The sequence below is a fragment of the Hydra vulgaris genome, chromosome 04 (genome assembly GCF_038396675.1).
Source record: "Hydra vulgaris chromosome 04, alternate assembly HydraT2T_AEP".
Lineage (NCBI taxonomy): Eukaryota > Metazoa > Cnidaria > Hydrozoa > Anthoathecata > Hydridae > Hydra > Hydra vulgaris.
Genome location: NC_088923.1, coordinates 40,435,001 through 40,454,711, shown reverse-complemented (window position 1 = coordinate 40,454,711; position 19,711 = coordinate 40,435,001). Strand labels below are relative to the sequence as shown.

At 27.1% G+C, this 19,711-nt stretch overlaps 1 protein-coding gene across 2 annotated transcripts in view; it reads left to right on the top strand.

Moving 5' to 3' along the window:
* The window catches only part of LOC101235969 (potassium voltage-gated channel subfamily KQT member 2), a 63,258-nt gene that overhangs the window by 30,509 nt on the left and 13,038 nt on the right, over positions 1-19,711 (top strand). For both annotated transcript variants that reach the window (XM_065796347.1, XM_065796346.1), the window contains exons 8-12: positions 7,631-7,768; positions 9,915-10,025; positions 10,283-10,378; positions 10,515-10,857; positions 13,676-13,727. In XM_065796347.1, coding sequence (XP_065652419.1) covers positions 7,631-7,768; positions 9,915-10,025; positions 10,283-10,378; positions 10,515-10,857; positions 13,676-13,727 — 740 coding nt within the window. The remainder of the gene's footprint in view (positions 1-7,630; positions 7,769-9,914; positions 10,026-10,282; positions 10,379-10,514; positions 10,858-13,675; positions 13,728-19,711) is intronic.

Below are 19,711 nucleotides of genomic sequence, written 5' to 3'. Positions count from 1 at the left end.
TTCTTTTTTCCGTTTTTAAAAAATTTATTTTATTAAAACTATTTCAATTTTTTTTTTTAATTTATAACTCATTGTTTTAAGCAAAAAAAAATTTTATATATAAAATTTCTAAACTATGTTGAAGAAAAGAAAATTCTTTTTATCAAATTTAATTTAAGTTACTTTTTATGTACCGTTTTAAATTCAACTATTTTTTTTATTCATAGTTTTAAGTCAATAGTTTTTTTTCATCTTGTTACAATAATGCTGATATACAAAAGTGCTTATAACTGTATATAAATGCATTGTCTGATAAGTCATGCAAGCAAGATTATTTTAGAGAATTTTTTTAGTACTTTATGTACCAAATATAACAAGTTTATAAAAAGATGATTTTTTTAGGTATGTAATCACTTTTTAACATTATAAATTTTTTAGATTGATTACAAAACCAACCTCAATTAAAAATCATTAACTAGTTTACGAGTAGTAAACAAAAAACAACTAAATTGTGAGAAAGCGAACATAAGACAATAATTTTGTGTTATGAATGTTTAAGAAATAAATTGGAAGTATAAGTTTTTTTAAATAAAGAATTTTTTTTTTTCCTGAAAATATTTAATTTTCATTGATATTTTTCATATCAATATTGTTTAATTTAAAGATATTTTATTTGGTTTTGAAAGATGGCTTGAATTTTTAAATGTTAAAAACATTAAAAATGGTTTTTAACATGGTTTCAAGTTAAATTAAATTACAATGCAGTACTTTATAATAGGCAAATGACATCATTTAACTTTTAATGATATAAATATGGTATTATATGGAAGTAGAATATTATATAATATTATATAATATAATGTTATATAGTATAGTATTATATGGTAGTAGAATGCATAAATGCATAATAGCAGTGTGCGATCTTAAGCTGTTAGATGTCAGCATCAGGTTGGCAAAAAAAAATTGACACAAAAGGATAACCATAAAATATAGGAATGAGGTCGGCAATTTTTTGCCAACTTCGAACGCTTTAAGGTTGGCATTGCCAAATGCCGACCATAATTGTAAGAGCTGATATATATATATATATATATATATATATATATATATATATATATATATATATATATATATATATATATATATATATATATATATATATATATATATAAATAGATATATAAATTATAAATTATGTTAGTGTATTCTACAAATAGAGTGCTCAATGTTCTAAAAGATTAGAGCAATAATAAATTAGTAAAAACACTTATCTAATTTTTGATTACTTCAACACTGTGTTTCACCATCAGTAGGTTCATCAGGAAGAATGTCTAAACATAAAAAAATTTTCAAATTATAGAAAAATTATTTCACAGGAAGTTGGGAATTGTTATAATTAATTATGTAATAACTGTAGTATTTTGCAACCAGGAAGTTGCATCAACTACATTAGTTATTAAAAAAATCATGAAAAGAATTCTTCAGAATTAGGATAAAAATGGGCTTTCCAACAAATTCTTTTAATAAAGTGTTCTATTTTTTCAATTAAAGAAATGGTATAACTTTTTTTGTCTGGGATTTGGATATTTTTTAGGGAATAATTAAAATTGTTAGTTTCCATGTTTATTTTATGTAAAATACAATTAAGAGTGCTCAACAAGTATAAACCTGGAGCTTAATATATAAATTATAAATTATGTTAGTGTATTCTACAAATAGAGTGCTCAATGTTCTATAAATATATATATATATATATATATATATACATACATACATACATACATACATACATACATACATACATACATACATACATACATACATACATACATACATACATACATACATACATACATACATACATATATGTATATATATATATATATATATATATATATATATATATACATATATCTATATATATATATATATATATATATATATATATATATATATATATATATATATATATATATATATATATATATATATATATATATATATATATATATATATATATATATGTAAAGGTTGTTTTTTTAAGCCTGATAGAACTTTAAATTGTAAATTTTAATATAAAAAATTTTATTTTATTTGTTTCAGTATTTTCTAGCAAATAATCATGAATAGACTCACGCTTAAACAACACTACGAAATTATTAAAATTTACTTTGAAAATAAGTCGTCAATTCTGGCAACTTCTAGACAACTTCATGATTTTTATGAAGCATATAATCGCCCATCTGAGCAAGCAATCCGTCAAACTGCAGATAGATTTCTTACTACATTCTCTATAGAGGATTCAATAACATCAACTCGTCAAAGGAGTGTGCAAACTGAAGAGAATATCACTGCTGTAAACAAAAGTGTGGAAGAGGATCCAAATTTATGGATTCATTGTTGATTGCAGGAATTGACACTGTCAATCCATGTTATGGAAAATTTTGAGCAAAGATCTTGGTCTACACTTGTATAAGTTGGTGCAAAAATTAAAGCCGCAAGACCATTATATGCATTGAACGATCCTTCCACGACACCGTCGTGGAAGGATCGTTCAAAAAACACTTTGATTTTTGCTGGAAAACTTGCATCTCGCCTCTTTAGAATCAATAACGAGGAAAATGATGATGAAATGACAGTCACAGAGTCTAACGATGCCGAGCAAGAAAGTTTATCGCTTCAAGATGAACTTAACATGCTTCTTCAAAAAGAAAAGTCATCAAAAATATTGGGGCAAGATAAATTCAAATGGTTAAAAAGTGAATTTGTCCTTTTCAAAAATACAGGCAAACGAACAGAGCATCTACAAATGCTTTACAATGCATTACTTTCAATTAAACCAACATCGACTGACGTTGAGCGTGTTTTTTCAGTATGCGCAAATTACTGTACAAAAATTCGATCACAATTATCGGACAAATCACTAAATGCACTTGTGTTCCTTAAATATTTTTATAACAAATCATGTAAGAAAAGTCATACAATATAGTATTTAAATAAAAAGTACATAAATTTACTATTTTCTTTGTATTTTTTAAAAAAACAGTAAAACAGCTGTTAACAGCTGTTTTTTGAAAAATTAGGATCAGCAAACAGCTGTTTTTTGAAAACCACTGTTTTTCAGAAACCCTAATTCTGAAACAAAAATATATAAAAATTAATAATTTTAGACTTAGAACAGTTAAAATAAATCTATATAAATCTAAATAAATATCTATATCACAAAAAAAGTCAAGAAAACTTAAACAACTGTTTCTTTTAAGCATGTTTCTTAATTTATCTGTGTATTTTTTTTTTCATGCTCTACACATAATTACCATAACAAACTACTAAGATATGCGCTATTAAGATATTGTGTTTTATTAAATTAAAAATGATTTTGACATATTTCTTCCAAGTTTGTTGAAAAGTAGAATAAGACTTAACAAAGTCAGCCATTATTATTAAAATAAAATATACAAATAAAAGACAAAATTGAATTGAAAATAAAACTTTGCTGAAAAAATAGAACCATTTGTCATATTTTAATCTTTGTTATTATTAATCACTTTGTATTGTATTAATTGGCTTTGTATTAATTGAGCCCAGTATTAATCATTTGAATAATTTCAAATTTGAGTTCTTAGTGTTGATGGTTATTTTCCTTTAATTCGTAAACACTCCAATAGTCACATGCTTGGCCTGGGCATTTACATTCGTAAGAATTCACCCATTTGTCGTGAAACTAGGTTTGAATCCACAGACTATTCTTTCATGTGCTTTCGTTTAGCACCACTTCACTCTATTGCCTTTCTCTTTGTTCTATATTGCTCTCCATCTCAAGACTGCACTCTTTTTGATGTTATTTCTGATCATATTGGCCTAACCACTTTAACAATCAGCTAATATAGTTGTTGTCGGTGACTCTAATGCTCACCACTCTGAATGGCTTGGCTCTAGTGTCAGTGACACTGCAGGCATTAAAGCCCACAACTTTTGCCTTTCACAATCCCTAACTCAAATAGTCAACTTTCCAACTCGCTTTCCTGACAACCTGAATCATTTACCTTTTCTACTCGACTTATGTCTTGTTTCTAATCCTAGTCATTGCTCAGTTTCTCCACATTCACTCTTAGGTACTTCTGATCACAGTTTGATCTCTCTAAAGCTATTATCGCATTCTTCTTTATCACCTAAATCCCCCTATTATCGTACCTCTTACAACTACAGTAAAGCTGACTGGGATTCTTTCTGTGATTTTCTTCGTGATGGCCCTTAGGTAGAAATCTTTTGTCTTCCTGTTGACAAATGTGTTTCTTACATAACTTCGTGGATTCAGACTGGCATAGAATCTTTTGTTCCCTCTCGACGATTTCAGGTCAAGCCTCACTCTCCTCCATGGTTTTCCTCACACTGTGCTGCTGCGATTGCCAATCGAAACCGTTACTTCCATATTTATCACCAAAACAATTCTCCAGAAAACAGACGTCTGTTTATTACTGCTAGAAACCATTGTAAAAAGGTTTTGTCTAACGCCAAAGCCTGTTATTCCCAGGTCATGAAATCTCATATCTTATTTCAAAAATAAGACTCTTGCGACTTCTGGAGAATCTTTAATAGTACTCGCCTCACCTAAAGACAAAGCTGAATTGTTTGCTAAAAACTTTTCATCAATATCATCTCTGGATTCCACTAGTTGCGTTCAACCTGATATTGCCAACAAACAGGTTCATCCATTGCTTGACATTCGTATCACTCCAGCTTCTGTATCTAAAGTGATTTCCTGCCTAGACTCTTCTACAGCTTGTGGCTCGGACAACATACCTGTTATTGTCTTGCAGAAGTGTTCTCCGGAGCTGTCATCTATACTCTCAAAACTATTCAACAAGTGCTTATCAGAGTCTTGATTTCCAGCCTGCTGGAAAATGGCATCTGTTATCTCTATCTACAAAAATTCTGGAGAGCGATCTGATTCATCTAACTACTGTCCCATTAGTCTTCTTTCTATCATAAGCAAGGTTTTTGAATCTTTAATTAACAAACACTTAATTTCTCATCTTGAATCTAATAACTTACTTTCTGACCATCAATATGGATTTCGATCTTCTTGTTCTACAGCTGATTTTCTAACAGTAATAACCGATAGGTTTTATCGTGCATTAGATAAAGGTGGAGAGGTTAAGGCCATCGCTCTTGACATTTCACAAGCTTTTATAAAGTTTAGCATGCTGGTCTTCTCCATAAGCTTTCTTCTTATGGTGTATCTGGCAACATCTTTAAGATTATTGAATCCTTCCTTTCCAATCGTAGTATAAAAATTGTCCTCGATGGACAGCACTCTTCTTATTCTGTAACTTCAGGGGTTCCTCAAGTTTCTATCCTTGGCCCTATACTCTTTTTAATTTACATTAACGATCTTCCAGATATTCTCACATCTAAGGTGGCATTGTTTGCTGATGATACTACCATTTATTCTTGTTGTGATAAGAAACCAACACTCTCTGATTGCTTGGAGGGGGCATTTGAGCTTGAAAAAGATCTCACTTTTGCTACAGCATGGGGCTCACAGTGGCTGGTGAACTTCAATACAGATTAAACTCAATTTTTTTCAGCCAATCGTTATCGCAATAATTTTGATCTTCCTATATTTATGATCGGTGATGTACTCGATGAGTCATCTACTCTTCCTCTTCTGGGATTAACTATTACTTCCAATCTTTCTTGGAAACCATATATCAAATCAGTTGCAAAATTAGCATCTGCTAAGGTTGCATCTCTTTATCGAGCTTGTCACTTTCTTACTTCGGATTCTATTCTCTATCTCTATAAATCTCAAATCCGGCCTTGTATGGAATACTGTTGCCATATCTGGGGCGGATCAACTAATGGCCTTTCTCTTTTAAACAAGGTGCAAAAACACATTGTAAACATAGTTGGACCTGCTCTTGCAGCCAACCTCCAACCATTTTCACATCGTCGTAATGTTGCTTCTCTTTCTCTTTTCTACAAATACTATAATGGGCACTGCTCTAAAGAGCTAGCGTCTCTTGTGCAATCTACTTAAATTCATTCTTGTGTTACTCGTCATTTATTTAAGTCTCATCCTTTTTCTGTGACTGTTCCTAAGTGCTCCAAAAATGCTAATTTGTCTAGTTTTTTTCCTCGTACATCAGCTCTTTGGAATTCACTTCCTTCATTTTGCTTTCCTGATTCATATAATTTGCAATCCTTTAAATCACCCGTCAAACGTTATCTTGCTCTACAATCTTCATCTTTTCTCTTTCAGTAACTTCCAACTTTAATTAGTAACTGCTTGTACCCTTGTTGAAAGCGAAGGCGTTTAAAAAAAAAAAAATTATTATTAATTTATATTTTCAATCTAAACCGACTTCAAATAACTCATTAAATCAGAAACAAAACAAACAAACAAAGGGGCATCATTTATTTTTCAAATGTTTTACGCTACTTTTAATATTTTAACAATATTCGAAGTATAATATAAGTATTATTTATAATATTTTACTTTAAGTATTTTATCTACATTAGTAAACTATTTTTTAAAATTAAACAGGGATCAAATCTTTGAATGTTTGTAATGATGACTAGTATTTTTTAATTCACAAAGAAATTTCTGCATACTTGACCAGGATGGCCTTGTCATGCATAAAATTATAAATTTACTTATTTTTTGTGAAATCAGGTTTCAATTCTATGACAAAGTGTTTTATGTGCTTTTACGTAGTAGCACTTTAATTATTTTTATCTTTCTTTTTGTTCTATAATTCTCTCCTTCTTCCCCAGACTACATTAATCACTTACTCTCACTCCTTAACTTTGTGTCTTGTCTCTCACCCAAGCTAAGTTTCTCCTTATTCTCTTTTAAGTGGTTTGAATCATGCTGCAATCTAACTATAACTTTTATTTCATACTTCTTCTACGTTCTCACCTAATGTCACACTTACCTTTCATTGTATTTCTTACCTTATATTATACTTCTTACCTTATATCACACTCTTACCTAATGTCACACTCTTACCTTATATCACACTCTTACCTAATGTCACACTCTTACCTTATATCAAACTCTTACCTAATGTCACACTCTTACCTTATATCACACTCTTACCTAATGTCACACTCTTACCTTATATCACACTCTTACCTTATATTACACTCTTACCTTATATCACACTCTTACCTTATATTACACTCTTACCTTATATTACACTCTTACCTTATATCACACTCTTACCTTATATCACACTCTTACCTTATATTACACTCTTACCTTTACTCTACCCCGTGGTTTTAACTTTCTTGTGAAATTGATATTTTTAAATGTAATTATTTGTTTCCAATGAGAACAAATGTCTTTTTATTATTGCAAGAAATTGCTACAAAAACTTATTTTCTGAAGTTTAGGTATATTATTCTCAGATTAACAAATTTTGTTTTTGTTACCAAACTTAGTTTCTAGAGAGTTTTAAAAAATCTTAAGACAAGTTTATAATGCTAAAGAACAAAAACTAATAACAGAAAATGCTTTAGGTTTTTTACTTAAGGCATTATCTTATGTTAACTTTTTTTGTTTTATTTTACTGAAAACATTTAATTGAGGTTTTGTAGATAAATAAAATATTCAAGAGTCAAGTTATTTTTGTATATTTGTTAGGAATTGATGACTTGTTGGTACTTGAGTTTTATTTTACTTGCAGCGTGTTCATTTTTGGTTTATATTGCTGAAAGTAATGACTCCATAGTTTCATCAAACAAGATAAAAAATCTTGGGGAAGGAATTTATTTTGGAATGGTAAGCCTTTCAATTATTTAATTGCTTGCAAAATAATAATCAAGTGTATGCATTTATGCATATTTATACACACATACATATACATACATGCATACACATTTGTGTCTGGGTGTGCTTCAGAATTGAGGATTTGGAAAGGACTATTATTTTAGATAAGGAGATTTATTTCAGCAAAAAATTTTAGCATTCATTTTTTTTATATTATATTAAATGTATAGTAGTATATTCTTCTTACCAAACTGTAATGAAGGTCTACTTTCTTATCAAACTGTTATGAAGGTCTACATTCTTATCAGTTTGTAATGAAGGTCTACACTCTTACCACACTGTAAAGAAGCTCTAGATTCTTATTAAACTATTATGAAGGCCTATATTCTTACCAAACTGTAATGAAGGTCGACATTCTTACCAAACTGTAATGAAGGTCGACATTCTTACCAAACTATAATAAAGGTCGACATTCGCACCAAACTGTAATGAAGGTCTATATTCTAGCAAAATAAGTATTGAAAAAATTTTTATTTATTTGGTTGTACTTAATAAAAAAATATATATATATATTAAATATAATTATTTATTTCTATTTATAAAATATTCTTATTCAGTATGTTATGCAGTTATAAAAGCAATACATCTACATATACACAATCATAATGATTGGTTAAACAAAATAATACATCTACACAATCATAATGATTGGTTTAGCAGGAATTTATTTTGTCCATATATTCACATGATTTGTGTTAATTTGTTTTTAATATGATTTAAACATCTGAATTTCACTCCAAATAAAATTAAGAACTTTAATTTTATATGTTTTTATTTAATTAAAAAACAAAAGTTTATTTGTAATACAAAAAGTATTGCATCAATTTTATTCTGAATAAAAGTTTCTAATCTGCTAGGATAATTTTTTTTTTTGATTGTAAAACTTTTACAATAAAAAAAAAAACTTTTACTTAGATTGTAAAAGTTGTTTTGGAGATTTTTTAAAAAAGTATAGAATGACAAATTTTCAAAACAATTAAAGAAAATTATAAATTAATTTTTATTTTTTTATTGTTTTATAAAACAATCTTCTCAACATTCTCAATCTTCTCAACATAAAAATCTTCTCAACCGCCAACGTAATTTTTGTTGGCAGTGAGGACATTACCTACAGTAGTAAAAACTCCCTCTAAAGTTGCAAATATACAAAAGTATTTCTGTGCATAATTAGATAGAATTACTGCATTACTTTCCACCACCCTAAAATATTTTTCTTTTTTGCTGTTATCCTCAAAAATAACCAATTTCTGAGCACAGTTTAGTTTTTTTTGGAATACTGCGTGCTGAAATATCTTGTTAAAAATTACTACTTTAAAAAAAAAGCTTCATTTACTCACATTTTACAAGACCCATGAATTTAAAAGCTCTCAAAATTTCTCAGCATATGTTCATGATTTCATGACAACACTGATTTTTATAATAACTTATTTTATTATATTTTAAGTATAATAAAATGAAGTATAAACATGGCAAAAGTTTCTGAAGTCTTTTTTTTATTCTTTCTTTTTTTCTTTTTAGGTTTAAAAAAATTTTTTTAATTTTTTTTTTTTTTTATAAGTTTTAAATTTTTTTTTTTTCTTTTTAGGTTTGAAAATTCTCAAGTTAAATAACTAAAATATATTATTTGATAAGTTTTTTGTTATTTTCAAATCTTTTAGATCAGTTTTTTCAGAGATTTTTGGTTTGGTTTTTTTATTTTTTTTTAAATAATTAGATCAGTTTAATTTTTTTTTTTTTTTGGTTTTCACCAAAAGAATGGTTTGGGTAACAAGGTAGCCTTAACTATGTCATCGATGAAATGTCACTAATTTTATACTAAAATATGGAAGCATTTCAGAAAATGAAGAGTTTATTAAAAGTGAAATGATAAATTAAACTCGGTTTAGGATCCTGAACAAAACAACTAAAATCCTGATAGTGTCCTGAGTATATTGCCAGATTATGATATGCCCTAACTACGGTGCTATTACAAAGTATAACTACGTTATTTAAAATTATATTATTTAATTTTTTTTTGTATTTTTTTTTTTCAAATCATACATTAATTACTTTAGTTTATTAACATCCATTTTTAAATTAAAGATTTTAATTTTCCAAGATAACTTTGTTAACAATTGGTTATGGAGATTTCAGTCCTAATAGCTGGATTGCAAAGGTTATTGTTGTTGTGTTTGCTTTTATTGGTACAGCGTTCTTTGCACTGCCAGCGGTAAGTTTTAATATTCATTTTAAATATATAAATAAATGTAACAATTAGTTTTAATGTTATTTATTATGTATTATATTTGGCTATCTTGTTATTATTTGGTTAGGTTATGTATTATACTATGATTAAAATAATAATAACACTTTTATAATAGTAATAATAATTATAATAATAATAATTGCGATAATGATAGTTTAATAGATAATAATCATTATGAGAAATTGTAACAAAGTATATAGTATTTGTTTAAAATCTTTCAGGGAATTTTGGGTTCAGGTTTTGCATTAAAAGTTGCTCAAAATCAAAAGAAAAAGCATTTCAATCGAAGACGTTATCCTGCAGCTTTGATTATTCAAGTAATTTCTGTTGTTTTTTAATACGATTTTTTCGTTTCTGAAGCAGTTAGATTTGTTTCAAGTCATTTATAGTACAGGTTGGACAGTGACTGTTGGGCATATTTTTTAAATCTTGTTAATTTTTTTTTTCTATTAGTATGTTTGGAGGAATTACTCAACTCAAGTTAATCCATCTAGCAACACATGGACAAACTACAGAATGATTATTAAAGAAAAACATCAAACTTTATCAATGAATAATACACCAATTTTAAGTAAACAAAATAATTCAAACAAAAATGTAGTTGGTTTGCATAGAAAGAATCAAGTTGATCGAAAAACTTTTAAAGAAACAACATGTGCTACTATTCCTTCTGCTGTTGATTTTAGGAATAGACCAAATTTAGATGGCAATCTAATTGTAATGTTTCCAACTAATATTGAAGAGCATCAGGGGACAATTGTCAGCCTTCCTGCCTCAACTGATGTTGACTTAAATGGTAAATTATAACTTAATTTATCAACATACAAAAAATCAAACAAAAAATTGAACATAAAATCAATGTTTTTTTTTTTTAATTCAAATTTTCAAAATTTTAAGACATTACAAAATAGTCCACCAAATACTTCTACTTACCAACCAACAATTAATATTTGTTTTGAACTACTACAAGTAGGCTAATTTCATATTGCACATTAAAATTAATGTGTTTTTAATCTTAAAGGAATCTTTATTATTTTACATACCAAGCATACGTACCAAAAAAAAAAAATTTACCAAGCATTATCAAGCTCACATAATAACCAATATAATATAGAGCAAAAAAAGGATAAAAAGCATTTTCATACCTTTTTGCTACATATTTGTAAAACAAAGTTGTATACTTTAAAATTCCAAAAACTTTGTTACCTAAATAAGTAACTTATAAATAAATGAATCTCCAAAGTATATGCAAAATTTAAAGGACATATTTAATGAATAATTAATAATTAACGTGCCTATTGCTTAAGAATATACATCTCGTAATGCCATTTATCAATGTTGTCTTTCCATTGTGATTTCTAAAAGAATTAACCAAAGTATATGTAAAATTTAAAGGACATATTTAATGAATCATTAAAAATTGATATGCCTATTGGTTAAGAATGTACATCTTGTAATGCTATGTATTTATGTATTATGCCGTTAATCAATGTTGTGTATTATGTATTATGCCATTATCAATGTTGAGTTCCCATTGTGATATCTAAAAGAATTTACAAAAATTACACAAGGGAGAGATAAGTACAAACCTTTTATCAACCAGTTGAGTCATAATTTGAGCTTTATAGTTTTTGTCTGTATTACATCAATCAGAGCTACTTTTTCCACACAAGAAATAACTGCCTTGTATATCAACACTGCATAGTGAGTTCAACAAAGCAGGTATTAATGAAAGCAATTCTTGACATTTGTGTAATTTTTTTACTGTTTTTATTTTCTTATTTTTAGGGTAGTTGTTATTTTGAGCAATAAAATTTGATACAAGTCAAGTAAAAAACTGTTTATAAATCATAAAAATTTAACAAAAATTAAAAAACTTCTTAATATGCAATTTGATTTTATAACATTATTCTTAAGAAAATATATTATTTATGTTTGAATTGAATTTTTAATTTTAGTTTTTATAAAATAGGTTTTTCTCAATACTGAGGAAAGTAACAAAAATAAGTTGCTATTTATTTGTAATTAATTTATTTTTAAGATTATTTACATCAAAAGCTTGTTATTTTTTTAATGTTAATTTTTAATTAGTAGCCAATGTTAATTTGTTAGTTTGCTTGCCAGTTAATTTTTCACACATTCTACAGCCAATAAAAGTTGATATTTATTGCCATATCAAATAAGTTTTATGCAGTGTACTTTAACAGTCTTATGCAAAACAAAATTTTGTAATTTGAAACAAGTTTTATAATATATATTATAATATTTTAGTTCAATGTAAGCTAAACTTCTCTAGTGAAGTTTTTATGCACAACATATCCACTGAAAATATCAGTTTGTTTCCACTTAGCATTAATAAAATCAGTCAAATTTCAAATCTCTAATAAGTTTTAAACACTATTATCTTTACAATAGTGTTTTATCTTAATACTCAGAATTTATATCAGTGCCACCAGCACCAGTTACTGCACTCATCTCAGCCACTGCCATGTGAATCTACACCGAGATCTAGCATCAACTTATGTTGTATAGTATAAATTCAAAACTTGCCTGCAGCCAACCATCAATATTATAGTAACTCCTTCTGTTCTAAATAAAGTTCATAACAAAGTTGAAAAACAAGTGCAATAACCCTAATCGGTTGCAGCAGTTTTGCAACAAATGTTTTATATCTAACATGTTGAAATACAAAAATATAGGCATATCAAGATTCAGAGAGGAGTGTTTCAAACTTAAAATAGTCTAGAGATCAGCAAAATAGCAGAAAAGCAGAATGTTAATGCTTGATGATGAGCAGCAAATAATTCAAGCAGCAACTCTAACAACAGTACCATACTAAGTTAAGTGTAAGTTGTGACGTTCAACAAAATTTTAACATTTCAAAATAGTTAATGGTGCAAATATTTAAAATGCAAGTTTTGGCTTTGTCAAAGATACATATCAAAGCAATATAAAAAAAGCTTTGAATATTATTGCACCAAAAAGTGCCGCACAATTAACAACTCAGTAATCTCCAAAACCTCTCAACAACTTCATTATAAGAATAAAAATGTTTTTTAATTAATTGTTTGTTTTTTAATTGTTATTATTGGTTATTTTTTTATTTGTTTCATTGGTTGTACTTTTAATTGATATGATTGTCATCAACTTTTCCCCAAATGTGAGATTAAAGTAGTTTATATTATTTATTTTTTTATTTATATTATTTATTTTTTTAAAGTTTTTTAAATAACTAAAAAAATTACTTCTCAAATTTTCTAAAAAAAAAAATTCGTATCTAATTTATTTGACCCATTTTACTCATTTACTTTTGATTAGACTTTTATATCTTTTTCAGGTTTAACTATTTTGTGTTATTGCTATTAAGTTTAATGTGCTTTGTTCTGTATTTGTTTGCTTTCATTAATTAATTCATTTTAAAATTTATTCAAAAAAGTTTTATTGGTTTTTTATTTTTGATTTTAAAGTAACAGAAAGTTTTCATCATCAAAATTATCAAAAATTTTTCAAATTTATTTTCAAATAAAGAAAATGTGCCAGACTACTTTGATTTTTAAAAGAATGTTGTTTCTGCGTTAAATAGGTTTTTATATAAAAATTTTTTGTTATACTAGAGTTCTTAAAGTCGAGGATAAATGTAGAGAATCAACGGTCTTGCACTCGTCAGTAAGTTTAGATTTAGGTTTTAAAATATTTTGTCAATCTATATATAATATATATCATGAATAATATCATAATAATATAACATAAATCATGTATAATAAACTAGATATGATATTTATCTACTGAAATGTTTAAGGATGTTTGCAATAATTATACATTTATTGACTGATTTTTAGAGATACACACAGTATATATATATATATACATATATATATATATATATATATATTTATATATATATATATATATATATGTATATTTATATATATATATATATATATATATATATATATATATATATATATATATATATATATATATATATATATTAGGGTGTTTCAAAAAAAAGTCATGTAAAAAAAAAAAAGAGCCCTAGCTTATCATCTGCCTAGACCATGATTTAGTACTAAGGATTTTTTTATTTTTTATTTTTGAAAATAATAAGGGTCCCTCCGGGGGTAAAAGAGGCAATTTTATAGCGTTTTATACCATTTTTAAAAGAGTTTGGAGGATGTCTTAACATTAAAACTTTCAAATTTTTTTTCATATTTTTGTTTGTAAAGACCTAGTTAATCTAAATAAAACAGGCTCTGTTCTCAAAAAAAAATTCTAAAAACTGTTTTAAAAAACCCAAAAATCCATAAATATAAAACAAAACAAATATTTTTATGCTGCTCTTATTTATATATTTTTTTAAATAAAATTTTAAATCTTTTCAGTAAATGATGTTTTATTGAAATATATGATATATGATTAAACTTTGTTTTTCAGATTAAAAACAAAAAAATTATTAAAATGCCACCGAAAAAAAAGTTAAAAGTAATAGATTAGATGAAATATTTTTAGTTATTAATATTTAAATTTGCAACTGCTAAAGAAAATCAAATGTGAAGCAAAAGTGAAGTACTTATTAGGTTGTCCAAACAAAAGTTTCTCTTTCATACCTAACTGCCCAGTTGATAAGTCTGACTGCTGCATACTATCTAAACTAATGGATCCTTAGATACATGGTGGATTTAAAGTGTTTACAATACAAAAGCTTAGGTAAGTTTTATCATTGAACTCTAAATCAGTTTAATCCATAAATCTTTATACAAGCAAATATTATTTTTTAAAGGAATAATGTTGAGAAATTGTTTAAGGAGTGGGTGAAATTAAAAGATAAAGAAAAAGAACAAATCTTGCTGAAGTTAAAAAAAAAAAAGATATTTATTTGAAGAACAAATGAATAAAGTATTTTGGATTGGAGAACATCCTCATGTTATGTTAAGATGTTATGTTAAGATAAAATAAGAAAAGTGAAAGACTAGGAAGAAGATATTGCTTTCTTAAAAGACCAGCTTTGGGAAAGGAAAGGAAGTCTTGGAGAAAAAGATAAAAGGTATGAGTATTCTGTAGGAAGAAATAAAAGAAGCAAATCAAATTTAGAAAAAGAGCTATCTGCAGAGTTAAATAAAAATGGTTTAGATTATCTAAGTTCTTCTAGTCACATGAGCAACAATTTAGGCCAGAAAACAGTTATCAACTTTGATTTTAACGAGATTCCTAATACTCAAAATTCTGTTCTTCTTCCTAAAAATATACTTCACTCTACCTCTCATACAGCAGTGGGAGAGGGTTTAACACCCCACCAACATACAGCTTTGACTAGGAGTGTTATTGTCATGGCTGGTGGTTCTGTAGTAAACTTTAAGTGCTCTAAATCTACATCTTATAGAGCTGCAGAGAACATAATATCTGCCGGAGCAATAGAAAAAAGGGAATATATAAAAAACAATGTAGTATCATCAGATTCATTAATGACGATACTCTTTGATGGAAAAATATAAATGAATTGACAGAAGAAAAGCAATTAAAAAAAGTTATAATTGCAGTATTGGTAAGGATTGATGGGAAAGCAGAACTACTTGGCATTTCTCTAATAGAGTCTAATTCAGGGGTTAATCAAAAGCAAGCTATTTTTGAATTAATAGAGTTTTTTGGGTTAGGAGATAAAGTTAAATGTCTCTGCTTCGACACAGCTTTAGAAAATACAGGAAGATGGCAAGGTACTTGCATGAGATTGGTTCAACAGATTCAACGCCCACTGTTGCTGATTGCATGTTGACATCTTGTAATTGAGAGACAAATAACTCATTTCTGGAATCTTTACCCAAGTAACGAAACTTCTGGTCCAGAACACAAACTTTTTGAATTTCTAAAAAAAAGTTGGAACTATATAGATTCTGAAACAAAGGAGCTGAAAAGAATAATAATGCGACCGAGAACATGGATATATATTCAAAAATTAGCTGCTATTCAGTTTTCTACTAATGTGATCAATTTAACGATCTTTAAGCTGTTGCGAGCTCTATTCTCAGACATTGGTATTTGGATCTTATTTTGGTAGTTTTCGCCCTAGTAGATGAAGAATGTAGGGAACCCAGTGATATGGCCAAGAAACTGTATAGTTTACAAAGATGTCCAAATGAAAATTTCCCTTTGAAGCGCCAAAAAATACCAAGCTATATTAAAAAGCCTTAACTTCAGTAAAGGCGAGCCTCCTTGTTTTGCTCCATTAATAACAGACAAGTCGTGGCTTGTTTTTGATATGCTTAGACATAGAAAAGCAGAAACTCAATGGATGAAAACACCATCAGAATTTTGGAAATTCAATGATTTTTATCTAGAATTTAGAGCAACATTATAATTTATAATGTAATTATAATTTTTTTTTCCTTTTAGTTTCAGAAAAAACCATTTTGTTTTAAATATTTCATTACAAAAAATAATTAATCATTCCCTTATTATTCACTCCCAGGCCTTCTCTTTTTATTATTTCCTAGAATAAACCCTGAAGCTGAATACAAGTGAATTTAATATAGTACTGCATCGAAAACTTAATCGAAAATATACCTACTAATATGAATTTCAAAAAAATATTGTTTAATATTTATGGGTTTTATAAAATCCAAAAAACCCTAAATTTAGGATTTTTTAAAACAGTTTTTAGAATTTTTTTTTTGGGGGAGAATAGAGCCTCCTCCAAACTGTTTTAAAAATGGTACAAAATGTTAAAAAAATTGCCCCTTTTAACCCCTGGAGGGACCCTTAGGATTTTCAAAAATAAAAAATAAAAAAATCCTAAGTACTAAATCATGGTCTGGGCAGATGATAAGCTAGGGCTCTTCTTTTTTTTCAGGCATAACTTTTTTTTGAAACACTTTTTTTTGAAACAATATATATATACAGGGCTCGAATTAAGCGTATCGCAAATCACAATTACTTTTCGCACCTTCGCGATTAGTTTTTTCTTAAAATTTGTTTTTTCGCAATCATTCTTTTTTTCGTGATTATTCTTTTTTTATTTTAGAAGATTAATACTCTATTCGCGAATATTTAGTGTTCTTTTACAGTATAAAACTGCAGTGACTTCTGTAACGATAATCTTTTTTTAAAAGCGGAGCATAAAGTAAAAGAAAGAAAAATAAAAGATTTATAAAATCAATCAGCAAAAATGTTCAAATCCATGAAAAAGACGGATTGTTTATTGAAGGAAAAGTTTATATAAAACAAACCATTAAATATCTATTCAAATCAAGAAATAAAAGATTTTGATTGAAAAAAGAAATAAAAGTTAATTGATTGAAAAGTGTTTTCTTAACTCAAATTCTCAAGGGCTTTATTCCAATTTAGCTCATTCATTATGAACAAATTTAATGATATTTTTATAAGTCTATTTTGCGAAGAATAGTGGAAGGCAATATAGACTTTAAATAGTTATTAAAAAAAAACTTTAAAGTTTGTTAGTACACTTGCTAATTTTAAATTAATAGCAATAAATGGGTGCAAATAAGGACCACAGATGCAGATTATCTACAGTTAAAAAGTGGGGAAAACATTTTAATTGCGAGTTAGAATACGATTTAAATGGAAATGAAGTTATAAGATTAAGATGCAGTTTATGTAAACAATTTGAAAAACTGATAAGTCAAACAAAATTGTTTTCCATGACCTGGATCAAACCAGGAACAATATCAATAAAAAAAGATTCACTGGCATTGCACTTAAGCAGTGCGCAACATAAAGAGGCCACACAAATTCATCAACAAACAACATTAGGTTCAGTTTCATTATCTAACCATGTTATTCATAATACTTCAATCGGGCGTGGTTTACGTAAAATGGCCGTAAAAGACGCTGACTCGTTATGGAAAAAGTTTAATATTGTGTATTATTTAACAAAACTTAAATCAAAAATAAAAAAAGTATTAGATCGTAAAAGATTCTATTATTTAGACACATTTTTTTCTTTCGCTTTATTTTATTGAATAAAAAAAGTGAACGCTAACTTTTATTAAAAAATACATTGAATGAAAAAGCAATAGATAGAAATATCATGGGAAGTTGATAAGGTTACTTAGATAAGAAAACTTACTTAATAAGAATTTAATTATCATTCTTGTTTGTGATTGTGCGGGTTTTCGTGAAAATGTTAAGTTTTAACATTTTATCACGATGTTTTCTTCATTTTTAATAGTTTTTTATAACTGTTTCAAATTTATAGATTGTTTTGTTAGAGTTTTAAATAATTTTTTTTTACTGTTAAAAATTTATAGAAAATTAAATATTTTAGTTGTTTTAAACAGTTTAAAATATGTAAATAAAATAGAAAATGAAATAATTAATCAAGTTCATTGATTTTACAAAAATACAGCCGTTAGATTTAATGCAATATAATAATAGTAATAATGTAAATTATAACTAAAGCTACTTTACAACCGCTGAATGTAAAAGTTATTACATCTTATGCAAAAATGAGACTTATTATATATGTTATTGTAAATAAGTTAAAATAAATAATGCTCCCTCCCCTCCGGCGAAAGTGGAGAAGGGGTTACGAGCAACAAAAAATCGCGATTAGATTTTTTTAGGTTAGTTTGAGCCCTGATATATGTATATATATATATATATATATATATATATATATATATATATATATATATATATATATATATATATATATAAATATATATATAGATTGTTGCATTTGGGAAGCACGGAAGGAAAAAATTGATTCTTACGCCAACAAATACGTCACTTTTAATTACTTTTGACTTTCGTCCAACATTTGCGTGTTGTCAGAAAGTAAAAACCATTAATTTAATTACAAATTAATTGTTTTTTTAAAAAACCGCAAAAACGCAAATTTAATTGACCAGAATGTTTTTAAAAACATTCTGAATGTTTTTAACAATATAAACAATGTTTTTATTTTTATTTTTTTTAATAAAATGTTTTTATTTTTATTTTTTTTACTTTAAATCATGCGCGGAGTGTTGCTACATGGACTATCTTATAGCCTGACTCGCAACAAAGTGCTGCTACATCGACTGATAAATAGCCTGACTTGCAACGGAGTGCTGCTATATCGACTGACAAATAGCCTAACTCACAATGGAGTGCTGCTACATCTACTATCTTTTAGCCTGACTCGCAAGGGAGTGCTGCTACATCGACTGAGGGCTTGGTTGGGGCAGGCAGTCTATCTATTAAAAAAAAAAATTCCAGTCTTGCATTTTAATTTTTAATTTTTGTCAACAAATAACGGAAAAAACTTTCTGACAACATATATATATATATATATATATATATATATATATATATATATATATATATATATATATATATATATATATATATATATTAAAATATTTTAAATGAGAAAATACAACTTTATAATGGAACTTAAAGCAAATAACAAATAAAAAAATTGCATTAGTCTACTTAATTTATTAAAAGTTTTTATTTTATTAGTGATTTTGTTGTAAAAGCAAAGATTATTTTTTCAAATACCAAACCCAACATAAAATTATATTGTTGTATATATCATTTATTAAAAAATAATTACTACACTCTACTTGTGATATAAAAAAAAGTTTACCTTACGTTTTGTGCAAATTTTTGATATAGCCTCGGAACATGTTTATTTAAAATTTAACTTTGAG